At 40.1% G+C, this 13,842-nt stretch overlaps 1 protein-coding gene across 4 annotated transcripts in view; it reads left to right on the forward strand.

Annotated features, from left to right (window-relative positions):
- Positions 1-12,782, forward strand: part of DSC2 (desmocollin 2) — a 36,290-nt gene extending 23,508 nt beyond the window's left edge. For 2 of the 4 annotated variants that reach the window (XM_086372268.1, XM_086372270.1), the window contains exons 12-17: positions 5,973-6,200; positions 8,730-8,966; positions 9,352-9,479; positions 11,108-11,398; positions 11,933-11,978; positions 12,067-12,782. In XM_086372268.1, coding sequence (XP_086228394.1) covers positions 5,973-6,200; positions 8,730-8,966; positions 9,352-9,479; positions 11,108-11,398; positions 11,933-11,968 — 920 coding nt within the window. In that variant the 3' untranslated portion in view covers positions 11,969-11,978; positions 12,067-12,782. The remainder of the gene's footprint in view (positions 1-5,972; positions 6,201-8,729; positions 8,967-9,351; positions 9,480-11,107; positions 11,399-11,932; positions 11,979-12,066) is intronic. The other 2 variants (XM_086372266.1, XM_086372267.1) reach the window with 1 other exon arrangement.
- Positions 12,783-13,842: the final 1,060 nt, after the last annotated feature.

Here is a 13,842-nt window from a genome sequence, read left to right on the forward strand (position 1 = left end):
TGCTTTCCAGTAGCACCTTCAGTTTTCTATGTAAGTATCAAATAATTTCAGAGAAGGAAATGGCACCCCACTCCAGTACTCTTGCCTGGAAAATCCCATGGATGGAGGAGCATGGTAGGCTGTAGTCCATGGGGTCGCTAAGAGTCGGACACGACTGAGCGACTTCCCTTTCACTTTTCACTTTCATGCATTGGAGAAGGAAATGGCAACCCACTCCAGTGTTCTTGCCTGGAGAATCCCAGGGACAGGGGAGCCTGGTGGGCTTCCCGTCTATGGGGTCTCACAGAGCCGGACACGACTGAAGCGACTTAGCAGCAGCAGCATTATAAAATAATTTAGTCATAGAAAATATATGACTGTACTTTATTAAAATTAAATAACCATTCATTTTAGTGAAGAAAATTACTTTAGTAAAATCAGTTTCAATTTATTTATTCATATATCTTAAAAAATACTCACTTCAGCAGGAAAGTTCATTATAGAGATAATATACTTAATTTCCTCATAGACAGTCCTAAAAGGGCTTCCCTGGTGGCGCTAGTATTAGAGAACCTGCCTGCCAATGTCGGAGACATAAGAGATTCTGGTTCAGTCCTTGGGTTGGGAAGATCCCTTCGAGGAGGACGTGGCAACCCACTCCAGTTTCTTGCCTGGAGAATCCCATGGACAGAGGGGCCTGGCAGGCTACAGTCCATGGTGTGCAAAGAGTCAGACATAACTGAAGCAACTTAGCACACACAATCCTAAAAACGTTGTATCTTTCTACAGGAAACTAACAATACTTGGGGATTAGTATTCTGATACTATAAAATTAGAATAACAAATACTGTGAATCCACAAAATCATGTAAAATGTAAAGTCATTTCTGTGAGCCCTGCACGGAGAAGGAAATGGCAACCCACTCCAGTATTCTTGCCTAGATAATCCCATGGACAGGGGAGCCTGGTGGACTGCTGTACATGGGGTCGCACAGAGTTGGACAAGACTGAAGCGAGTTAGCATGCATGCATGCATTGGAGAAGGAAATGGCAGCCCACTCCAGTATTCTTGCCTGGAGAATCCCAGGGACAGAGGAGCCTGGTGGGCTGCTGTCTATGGGGGTCGCACAGAGTCGGACACGACTGAAGTGACTTAGCAGCAGCAGCAGCATGAGCCCTGCAAAATTGGAATGTGAGCACAAAGATCAGGAATGGGATCCTCTTATTACATAAAATATAATTTTTACTGTAACATACACTTGAACTTTGTGCCTCTGTAAAATAAATGTTAATTACAGTAAACATAAATTATTATACCATAGCTTGCAAAATAAGATTTTAGAAGTGATTTTGGAAGACGTTTTAGGCATTTCAGCTTTTTCTAAATTAATGAGAAGTGGCTCATATACATTGATTGATTTGGTAAAGTTGAAACCATTGTTAATTTGACTTCATCCAATTAAAGACTATCTTTAAAGACCTCAGCTTCCTTTGTCCCTTTGTCAAGATATGCTTTTAGGTCAAAGTCAGGTGAAAAGAAGAGAAGTAATATGAATTTGAAGTCCATTATTTTTACATTTTATATTGCAGTTGACAAATGATTTGTTCATTGATGGGATAAAAATTAGTCTGGAATGAGAGATTTTGGATATGATTTTATTCCACATTTTCTTCTGTTGCAGAGGAGATAAAAATAAGCGAGAGAGCAAATGTTTCATGGTGTTTAGAGAGGCTCTGTATCATCATTGTGGTAGAAAATAAATGTGTAATGGGGTCTTTTCCATTCATTTCTTTTGAAGCTGGTCAGGGTAACTCCATGTATTTTTTTTTTTTTAATATGAACTGAGATTGTACTAAAGTATGTTTATTGTTTATTTGTTTTTGCTCTTTACCTTTTAAAAAAAATCTATATCAACTCATTCCCTTTGGACCTTCCCCACCCCACCTGCTTCCATATGAGAAATCTGTCTTCTGTGAGCACTGATCTCTGTTGCTGCTGCTGCTAAGTCACTTCAGTCGTGTCCGACTCTGTGTGACCCCATAGATGACAGCCCACCAGGCTTCCCCATCCCTGGGATTCTCCAGGCAAGAACACTGGAGTGGGTTGCCATTTCCTTCTCCAGTGCATGAAAGTGAAAAGTGAAAGTGAAGTTGCTCAGTTGTGTCCAACTCTTAGCGACCCCATGGATTGCAGCCTACCAGGCTCCTCCATCCATGGGATTCTCCAGGCAAGAGTACTGGAGTGGGGTGCCATTGCCTTATCCGACTGATCTCTGGGCTTATGCTAAATTCCTCTCTCCGGCTTCCCTACAGCTCTTGCTTCTTCCTCTTTTAAAAATTCTCCCTCAAGTCTTCAATGTCTCAACTTTTCCACACATTCCTCTCATATCGCTGTAGTTTTTAGTTGTACTGCCTTCCCCTCTTCTAAACATAGGTCTTTTTTAAGCTTTGAGTTCAGTTTCCTTTCTTGATCTAACCTCGGTTGGCAGTTTCACCCAGGTGTCTCCTCTGTGTAGTTGAGTTTTACATTTCTTCTGTTCTAAGATTCACAGTGTTGGGAGGAGGAGTGTGCTTTCAGATTTGTAAAAGCATTTAGCAGGAGAGTGTCATGCACATAAATTGTGGACCACCTTCCAGGACTTTTTTGAAATTGGTATTTACCCATATAGAATTGGAACCAGGACTTCTCAAGTGGCGCTAGTGGTAAAGAACCTGCCTGCCAATGCAAGAGACATAAGAGATGCGGGTTTGATCCCTGGGTCGGGAAGATCCCCTGGAGAAGGGCATGGCAATCCACTCCAGAATTCTTGCCTGGAGAATCGCATGAACGGAGGAGCTACAGTCCATAGGGTTTCAAAGAGTTGGACACAACTGAAGGGACTTGGCATGCACACAAGCTTATAGAATTATATTAATATTAGAAGGTGAGCATTACATGCATATACTCCAGTAAATAAAATAATATTATTTATTACTAACACATGAAGAACAGAGCTGTGAGGCACTGAGTTAGATGTCTAAAACCTTTGGTTGACATATTCTATACCAATACTGATCACAATGTGCAAAAAAAAGGTTTATTGAACAACTCTACACATTTCATGAAAGGGGAATTCAAGCATTTATTACAGTGGTAGAACAGCAAACACTGCAGAGGTCAGTTTTTAAAGCCATTACAATTAATCAGATTCAGTCAGTAAGACGTGCTTTCACCTCTGTGTGTGGACCCAAATCGTGTTCTGCAATCCGTATTTTCAGAGAGATCAGGAAAACACCACGCAGCATGAGAACCAGGAAAATCTGAGGGAAGAGAGTATTCTGTCCTAATAGGAAAGTTTGTCAGGCAGATAAAATACATGTTTGCATATATTCCTGCTACCTTTCTGTCTTTTTTTTTAGAGTTGTCCATAGTGAGAGGTAGTTGCCTTGTTTCTTGTATCTCATTTCTTTTCGAGTTCTCTTTTCTTCTTGCTGGACTGTATCCTTTACCAGTTCTTTCAGTGATGCGATGTGGGTGATAAACCCTGTCAGTGTTATTGTTCTGAAAAATATTTCAATATCATCCTCATCTTTGATTTTGTCATTTGACTTGCTTTAAAATTTTGAGTTAACTCTTTCTTTGCCTCGGTACCCTGCAAGTGATACTCCATCGTCCTTTGGCATTTCTTGTTGCCAATGCTTATTTTAGTGTCTATTGTCTTTTTGTAGGTCATACATCCAGATAACTTTTGTAGTCCCTAGGTTATGTTCAATATATAGTTTTAATTCAGTGTTTATGCTGAGAATTTAGTTTTATTCACCCAGCAGATCAGAACATTAAAAAAAAAAAAGTCCATGTTTTTCTTTAATTCTGGGATATTCTCAACCAGTACTTCTTTAAATATTGCTTCCCTACCATTTTATTTATCCTTTTCTTCTAGAGTCCCTATTAGATGATTATTAGGTTATTTCTACTGGAATTTCAGCTGTCAATTGCATTCTTATTTAAACAGTTAACTTTATGTTTTTGAAGATAGTAAATATGCATGATTTGAAGCTATCTTGCATACAGTGAGTTAATCTTCTGATTAGTGATTTTGTTGGCTTTCCTTTAAACATTAACCTTGCTCATTCTGGAATTTTAATTTGCAGGATATTAAATAGGAGGTATTGACTTGCCTTCAACTTCAGACTTTTCCTCTATTCCACTATCAGTTCAGTTCAGTTCAGTCACTCAGTCGTGTTGGACTCTTTGTGACCCCATGAACTGCAGCACACCAGGCCTCCCTGTCCATCACCATCTCCCGGAGTTCACTCAGACTCACGTCCATCGAGTTGGTGATGCCATCCAGCCATCTCATCCTCTGTCATCCCCTTCTCCTCCTGCCCCTAATCCCTCCCAGCATCAGGGTATTTTCCAATGAGTCAACTCACATGAGGTGGCCAAAGTATTGGAGTTTCAGCTTCAGCATCAGTCCTTCCAATGAGCACCCAGGACTGATCTCCTTTAGGATGGACTGGTTGGATCTCCTTGTAGTCCAAGGGACTCTCAAGAGTCTTCTCAACACCACAGTTCAAAAGCATCAATTCTTCGGCGCTCAACTTTCTTCACAGTCCAACTCTCACATCCATACATGACCACTGGAAAAACCATAGCCTTGACTAGATGGACCTTTGTTGGCAAAGTAACGTCTCTGCTTTTGAATATGCTATCTAGGTTGGTTATAAGTTTCCTTCCAAGGAGTAAGCGTCTTTTAATTTCATGGCTGTAATCACCATCTGCAGTGATTTTGGAGCCCCAAAAAATAAAGTCTGACACTGTTTCCCCATCTATTTCCCATGAAGTGATGGGACCAGATGCCATGATCTTCGTTTTCTGAATGTTGAGCTTTAAGCCAACTTTTTCACTCTCCTCTTTCACTTTCATCAAGAGGCTTTTTAGTTCCTCTCCACTTTCTGCCATAAGGGTACCCCAGAGCAATTTTGTAGTTGCTTCCACCATGTCCTTTTCTGTGGCCCCCAGTTCAGCACCAGTTTCTTAACTTGATGGGCTATGGCTCCTGGCCCAGGATGACCCTGGAAATACAAGGGATCCTGTTGTGGGGTTGAGGTAGTGGCTGCAGGGCTCTGCCTGGTCTCCTCGCTCTCCTTAGGAGGGCAGCTTCGTATGAGACACAGCCCCAGGTTGCAGATGGCACAAGTTTATTTCATCCTCTTTTCCACTCCTCATAACCGTGCCCTCCTTATTAATAAGCAGAAAGAAAAAATAGTTTAGAGACACAAGTCCTGGATTTATGTTCACTTTTAGGCTTCACAACTGTGTTACTCATTTGTAGCCGGGACCCATGCCCACTTCATCTTCGAATCTCCCAGGTTTTCCACTGCAGTGCTCTGTACAAAGTAATTACTCAGTAAGTTTATTGACTGTATTGATAGATGGGTTCCTTAGGCTACCTCAGAGTGATTATTCAGGTTTGCAAGTGATTTCCCACTTCTGGGGTCTTTTGTGTGTTAAACATTCCTGTGTACTAATTTTGTTCTAATCTTCCACATGCATATCTTATGCCTTTTACCCGTTTTACTTTTCCTGCCCCCAAACCTTAAGTGCTTTCCACATGCCTTCCCTTTCATTGTGTCCAGAACATAGGTCTGTGCATGTGATTTCTCACCTTGTTAAATCTCCTTGTGTTTTGACTATACCAGAAATGCCCTTTTTGGCCCTCTCTTCCTTCCTCTTTTGAAAAATCTGTCAAACCTCACCTCTACAAAAATTCCATGTCTATTGCAGCTTTTTAGTGAATGGGCGACAAATCTAAAAAGCAGTTATTTTCTGTACAACATCTTTGAAATGGATTATGTCTTTCTTTTAACGTAACTTAGCAATGTAACCTAGGACTGTGCCTGTTCCTGTCATTTCTATGGTACAAGTGCCTAATAATGTGTAATTTTCAATGTGTAATTGCCTAATAGAAACTCAAAAATCAAGAAATTGTATTTTCATATTCAATTTTCTAGATGGGAGAACATGTAATGGAGTCCTGGGGATTGTTCTTGAGGATGTGAATGATAACGGCCCAGTCATACGTCAGCAGACGGTGGTCATCTGTAAAACCGTCATGTCATCGGCCGAGATTGTTGCTGTAGATCCTGATGAACCCATACACGGCCCACCCTTTGACTTCAGTTTGGAAGGTGTTTCTGATTCAGAGGTACTTAGAATGTGGAGACTGACAAAGGTTAACGGTATGTATTTCTAAATGTAACTCTGTGTTTTCAGCATCAAAATGTCTAAAATATAGAAGAATAATTTGCTGTATGGTAACCACCAACGAATGAACGTGAGTTTCTCAGCATTGGTGTGGTGGGAAGAGCCTGTTTCTGGTCAGTCCTGTGCCAGGATTCCCTACAGTTTGCGTGAATTCTCATTCCCATGCTACACTGCTATCCCTCCCGCCCCGACCCCACCAGACTAGATCTGATAGAACCACTGCCAGGCTTGTGTGCCTCCCAGCCACACAGATGTTTCACATGACGGTGGTTTCCTTGGTCAGAAGGGAATCCCCATCCTTTGCAGGTGTGTTCCAGGGAAGCGGACGCTGAGGCAATCTTTCTAGGCTGAATGTTTATCAAGGCGTTTCCTTGGCGTCAGTATATGTGAGTGGAAAGAAAGCAGAGTGGAGCAAACAGAGAACTCAAGCTGCAGCTCAGGCCAAAGGACAGCCTTGACTAATGCATGAGTCATCTCCATTCCTCAATGGCCATTCTGTTCTGCGCTCTTTCGTGACTCTGTCTGTGATTTGGGGTGCCCAAGGGGGCATGACCTTTGGCAGGAAGGCCCAGTCCCTGGTGGTGCTGATAGCCTCCCAAGCAGCTGGGACAATACATCCCTGGTTGGGGGGGATCTGGGAGCACATCACGGTGTCCACTGTATTAAATCTTCTCTGTGCGGCGTTGACTTCTGACCATTTCTTATCTAATGTTTTTTACGTGGGATTCTTCCCCCACTTGGTCCCAGTGTGTACTTCCGACTTTACCTTTGTTAAAATCCACGGTGACAAGAATGGCAAAAGCAAAAGGAATTTCTCTCCGTGCCACCGTTGCCTCACTCCCTACATCAGCTCATAACTTTCCAGCACGTTCTGTGTCTCCTGACTGCACAACCTGTGCACCATGTCCTGTCACTGCAGCTTTCATGACCCTAACCCTAACCTTCATCTACTGTAAACTGAATGGGGGTTGCCTTTAAAATGCCCTTGAATGGTTTTTCATCCCCATGCTTTCAGTGAATATTTCTTGATTTCCTATTATAAATTGCTCTGTGAACTGACAGACAAAATTTTCAGTGTTTTTAAATAGCATTCCAGTGAGTCCCAGGTGGAGCTAGTGGTAAAGAGTGTGCCTGCCAATGCAGGAGACATAAGAACCGTGGGTTTGATCCCTGGGGAAGATCCCCTGAAAAAGGGTATGGCAACCCACTCCAGTAGTCTTGCCTGGAGAATCCCGTGGACAGAGGAGCTTGGAGGGCTATAGTCCATGGAGTCGCAAAAAGTTGGACACAACTGAAGCGACTTAGCATACCAGTGAATGTGTATTTGAGAAGCAACCTTATATTTAGATGACCTCTCTACTTTGGTGTCATAATATCACATCTTTTTTATATAATGTTAAAAGAGGCAGTAATTAAAACAAAATTCCTACTTAGTACAGTGAAACGTTAACAGGATTATGTTGGTCAAAACTGTATTAGTTTAAAGTTTTGCTGGGCTGTGAAATAGTCCAAAGCCTGAAAAATGCTAAGTGAAGACTGTATCCTAAGGAGCCTTTAGGTCTCATTATGCTATTTACTCTTTTTGGGCATTCATTTATTCATATGTAAAATGGGATTATAGGGGGAAGTAAACAAGATAGGCAATCCAATAGACTGTGGTATGTTTTGGATCATAAATTTTGGTTTTGTTAGTCATATTATTATTTCTTACACATTCATGGACACCGGGTTAATCATGCTTTCCTTTAAAATTGACTCAATTCAATGATTTATTTTTTTACCCAAGTATTGAAGGTTTACATTTAGAGCATCAAATATGAAATAATAAAAATGTCACACTGGGCCAGCTAACTTGGGAGGATTATTCTTGGGCATGGGCGTGTGTAATCTATATGTAAAGTAGTATATTTTTGGCTCTGTCCCCAAGACTGTTGGATTTTGATCTGGATAAAATATCCACTCTTGACTTAAAAAAAAACATCAAAAGCAAAAAATATAAGGTTGGTCCCAGTGTCTTATAGGATCATGAGAAGAAGTTCCAGCATATGACTGATGCCTTGATAGTAAGTTCATGGTTTGGCATAATATATGAAAATAAAGTAAGGAGAAACATCCGGAATTCAGACTATGAAATTCTCTGATGAATAGTGCATAAAAGAAGATACATTAAAATTAAAATTTTGGTCATATTAAAATTTTTTAAGATATGATAAAAGTCAATCTCTTAACAAATCTATTATTTGTGATAAGAAGGACTTGTGTATGGACAGATAAAATATATTATTACAAAAGCCAAAAGACGTTTATACAACGAGGCAGCATAAACAAACTTGTATATGATCAGAAAGACTTTGTCCATGCACACTTACAATCGTGTAGCAATTGTGCCATTCCCATTAGGAATATCCATGGTATGGAAATAATGCTGAATATCCTGTCACTAGTTATTTATGCTCAGGAGAAATCAATGGCAATCTATAAGTCATGGTTTTATTTCCTTTCAGATACAGCAGCACGTCTCTCCTATCTGAATGACCTCCGGTTTGGAAAATATACAGTCCCTGTCAGAGTTACAGATAGACTTGGCCAGTCACTCGTCACTCAGTTAGTGGTGATATTATGTGACTGTGTTACCCCAAATGACTGCAGCTTTCGGCCAGTTTCGAGGACTAGCAACGGAGAAGTGATACTTGGAAAGTGGGCCATCCTTGCAATGTTGTTGGGCATAGCATTGCTATTTTGTAAGTCCTTTCATGAATTTAAAAGATAACCTTTAAAATAACTTTCAGGACACATTCTCAGAATCAACACTGTTATCTATGGCTGCTCATTTGTATATAGCTACGTTTCTATTTAACACACACATATTTAATTCTTATATTGAACGTGCATGTAGGTATCATATTAGTGCTGTTGTAATTGGTGCAGACATAAAATTTAACACAAGTACAGCACTGAGCGTGTCCTTGTTTGTGGCATATCCATTTAAGGCAGGCTTTTCTAATGGATGCTGCTTTGACTCAAGCAATAATATTTATGTTTTCTGGAAAGTTGTTTTTCTATTTGTCATCATAAATTCATAATAATCTTTTATGATAAACCAAAGTCATCTCTCTTTTTCTGCAGGTATCTTATTCACCTTGGTCTGTGGGGCTACTACTGGGGCAGACAAAAAGCCAAAAGTATTTCCGGATGATTTAGCTCAGCAGAACCTCATTGTGTCAAACACTGAAGCTCCTGGCGATGACAAAGTGGTAAATTGTCTTTTCAAAATAGGCACAGATGATAGGGAATTCCCTGGCGGTCAATGGTTAAGACTCTGCGCTTCCACTGTGGGGGCGCTGGTTCAGTCCTTGGTCAGGAGTTAAGATCCCTCCTGCCACGTGGCTCAGCCAAAATATTCGAATATTCAAACAATAAATTTGCCTAAACAACTGTAGTGATCTTTTCTGGGAAAAGTTTTTTTGAAATCAGATAGCTTACAATATATAACATGTCATCAGTTGCAGGGGACAAATCAAATGACATTGATCCCATGGTGATATGTGGCATTTCAATTTGGCCATGTAATGTTACTTAATAGTAAAATCCTTTGGCATATTGTTATTTTTTTCCCCCCCTATTTCAAGTGTGTCACTGCTTCAACTTTAAATCCTGTCTTTTTTATATATTGAAGCTGCCGGTTGTGCTGTAAAAGGGTTTCATTTAGTTATTCACGGATCATCAGCATAATAATTTTAATTTTTTTTCTGGCAGCAGCCATAAAATGACTACAGGCTTTGATCATCGTGGGAAGAACTTTAATGGAGGCTCTCAGCCTCTACTATGGGTTAGAGAGGAGCCTGTGGTCAAATATATGAAGCAATCATGCTAACAGGTGATTGCACTGCTTCAGCTTTGAGTTCCAGCCTAGTATGTGGATGAAGGAAAAAAGTGAAGTGAAAGTCACTCAGTTGTGTCCAACTCTTTGCAGCCCCATGGACTGTACGGTCCATGGAATTCTCCAGGCCAGAATACTGGAGTGGGTACCTATCCCTTCTCCAGTGGATCTTCCTGACCCAGGAATCAAACTGGTGTCTCCTGTATTGCAGGCAGATTCGTTACCAACTGAGCTATGAGGGAAGCCCCAGTATGTGGAGGAACAAATAAATTCCCTACCAAAATGTAATTGATGATTAGAGCAGGAAGGATCTAGAAAACAAAAGGATGTTGGCATCTAGGAAGGTATTAGAAAAAATGAAACTTAGAGTTTCCTAGAGAAACATAACATGGAAAGTTAGTGTCCAGAGCTTTGGTGTTCTTACTTTCTCTGCTGATTTGTCTTTATTTAATTAGATGACAAGGATTTAGTTAATTAGATGACAAGGATTTAGTATTGCCGCTTTTTATGGCAACTTGTTATTTCTGTTAATTTTGTTTCAGTTGAAGGGAACTCAATTAGGCACTGAATAAAAATACCGATTATTATTTCTGTTTCTGTTCTAGTCAGGTGAAGGGAATGAATTTAAGCAGCGTTAGTCTGTGTGAGACAATAGTGTGGAATCCTGAGCCTGAGATGTGAGATGCTGGAAGGATTTCACAGATGAAGTTGTACAGTATTCTAAGAAGTTATTAAACAAGGAGTACACATCAGGTTTTCTGACTTGTCTCAAGGCTCAGACCACTTGACATCTTGCAGTTGGCTTCCTGTATTGGAAGCTACCTAGTGAAGTAGTAGAATTAAGGTAGTTAGGTACCCAAGGTTGCCAAGACAGATTGAGTTCCAGCCCTTGGAATGCTTACCTCCTAGCACGAAAATTCATGGCATTATCTGCTTGATTTGTTCTTTTTCTCATTTTTTGTTTTTCTCTGTATTTCCCCAATGCCACCTGTTTTGTTCCAGTATTCCACAAATGATTTCACAACCCATGCTGTGGGTGGCTCCGCTCATGGAATTGGTGGCACCCTGGGATCCAGAGTGAAGAATGGAGGGCAGGAGACCATCGAGATGGTCAAAGGAGGGCACCAGACCATGGAGTCCTGCCAGGAAACCGGGCATCATCACACCCTGGAACGGTGTAAGGAAGGTGGACAGCACACTCTGGATTCCTGTAGGGGAGGACCAGTAGCAACCGACAACTGCAAATACACGTACTCCGAGTGGTATACTTACACTCAGCCCCGTCTTGGTGAAGTGAGTTTCCCATAAATCTGTTTTGCTTTCTTTTCAGCTTTCTAAATGATTATGAAATGATTATGATCTTGATTTTTCACCCAATTAATCTACTCATTAGAAATTTGATTTTCCTTAATTTTGATTGAATTGCAATCAGAGGTTAAATGGGTATTGACTTTTCTTCCTATTTTGTTTGGTTGTTCATTCTTTCTGAAAGAATAAGATGATACTTAAATTCTTTTTCTCATGGCTTTGTGTTACCATTTCCCATCAGACAAATCAGGTCTTAGAGACCAACAGTGGCATCTGAGGCAACTCCAACCTGCAATCACTCTGCCTATCTGGAAAGCTTTGAGCCACATGCATTCGGGTTCACTTGTACGAATGCATTTCACATTAGCCATAATCTGGAAAGGGAAAATAATGATAACTTAAAACAAATGCTTGCATACTTGCTGCCACATGTGTGACTTTTAGAAACCTGCTATGTAGTGAATTAACTGATGGTGTGATTTATGATACAGACCAATCATGTGCATTTTTTATACGTAGGAATCCATTAGAGGACACACTCTGGTTAAAAATTAAACAATGAAAGGTAAATCAAAGCAATTATTTTTATGCTAGTAAGTCTTGGTGTTTAAAATAATAATAATAAAATATGTTGTGTTTTATCCTCTTGGCAGAAGGTCCAGCAGTGTGATCAGGATAACACCCATATGCAAGCTCAAGACTATGTCCTGACCTATAACTACGAAGGAAGAGGATCGGCAGCTGGATCTGTGGGCTGTTGCAGCGAACGACAAGAAGAAGATGGGCTTGAATTTTTGGATCATCTGGGACCCAAATTTAGGACACTTGCGGAAACATGCATGAAGAGATGAGTGCCTTCTAGATGGTCTACAAAAGCCAATGGGTTTATCGTTTTTTTTTGTTTTTATAAGCTAAGATTTTTTTTAAACATAGAAGATGCTATATTGGGGGCTTTTCCCCTTTATTTTGTTGGGATCTCTTTAGCCAAATGTGCATTCACCGAGGGATGCTGTAAATAGCTACACAAATTTCCTGGCTTTTTCATATTGTTTAATTACTTACTGCCACCTAAGGACACCTGCAGATAGACAAGAAAGTCTGCGTTATTGTTTACATTTGGGTATAATGACAGCAACCAATGTATAGTGCAATACAGTGTAAGGAATTCATGTGTATATCATAGACTACTTGAAGTAGAACCAAATGGAAAATTGTAGAGACCTTGCTCTAATGTAATCTTCAGTTACCTGATTCATTAATCATTTGTATGGTATTTAAAGACTGCTGTTCTCCTAAACATTCTGAAGTGTTTATACTGCATTCTTGGTGTTGTCTTAGTCTTGTAACATGACCTGTCTTCATAAAGCAAGTGTTGACTGTTATTCTAATTCCATTTTGGTGGAGTTTAGTTTCTACTTTGTATTCTTTGTGAAATCTGGCACTGAATTACACTTGCTCTTTTATTCACCTTCTCCAAACATTTACATTTTAAAAAATGCTTCAAGAGTGTATTTTTATTTCTGTGAGGCTTTGGTCTTTGGTCTCCTCGGCCCGGCTCTCCAGCGCCCCCTCGGCCTCTGTCTCTCACCTTCCCTCTGCTCCCTTCGTTCCCTTCTCCCTCTCTCTCTCTGTCTCTATCTTCTTTGTGTTCTTAAAAGTTTTTATTTGGGCCGAAGAATCTAAATATAGTTAAGAGCCATCTCTCTTTCCTCTCGTATGAAGTTCTGTGTTTCTCTTTTATATAAGCACCTATATATTCTTGGCTTTTCTTAAAATCAATGTAATGTTGATTTTATTGTTTGAACTGTTTTGGTGCTTGCTTCATTATCTTCTCTACAAAGACCCTTTAATTTTGTCACTAAATTGTAGAAATGTATCATGCTTTTATTAGATGCAGCATTTTATGTTAACAAAAGGAATACTGTAATTAAAATTGGGATGTGGGCATTTAGTATATAGTAGTATATTTGTTTGGTTCTCAGTTGCTCAGTGGTGTCTGACTCTTTGTGACTGCATGGACTGTAGATGCCAGGTTCCTCTGTCCCTGGGATTTCCCAGGCAAGATTACTGGAGTGGGTAGCCATTCCCTTCTCCAGGGATCTTCCCCACCCAGGGATCAAACCTATGTCTCCTGCGTCTCTTGCACTGGCAGGCAGATTCTTTACCACTGTACCACCTGGGAAGCCCAGTAGTATATTTATAGTTCCTTATTGCAAAGATCCAGTTTATAAATGCAAAATAGTGATGGTTTTTGAAATAAGCTTTGAAATGCAGGGATCTTGAAAGCTGTCTAGGAATAATATAGCTTTTTAGATGAGATGGCTAGTTACATCTATGTGTTTGTAAAGTTTTTTTTTTTTTAATATTATAAGAGTAAAGTTTTTAATGAATGTAGAAGTGGTTCAAACTGTTTAAATTTTGAACTAATA

Source organism: Bos grunniens, chromosome 24 (genome assembly GCF_055505025.1).
Source record: "Bos grunniens cultivar Pamir isolate PY7600 chromosome 24, Bosgru_T2T1.0, whole genome shotgun sequence".
NCBI lineage: Eukaryota > Metazoa > Chordata > Mammalia > Artiodactyla > Bovidae > Bos > Bos grunniens.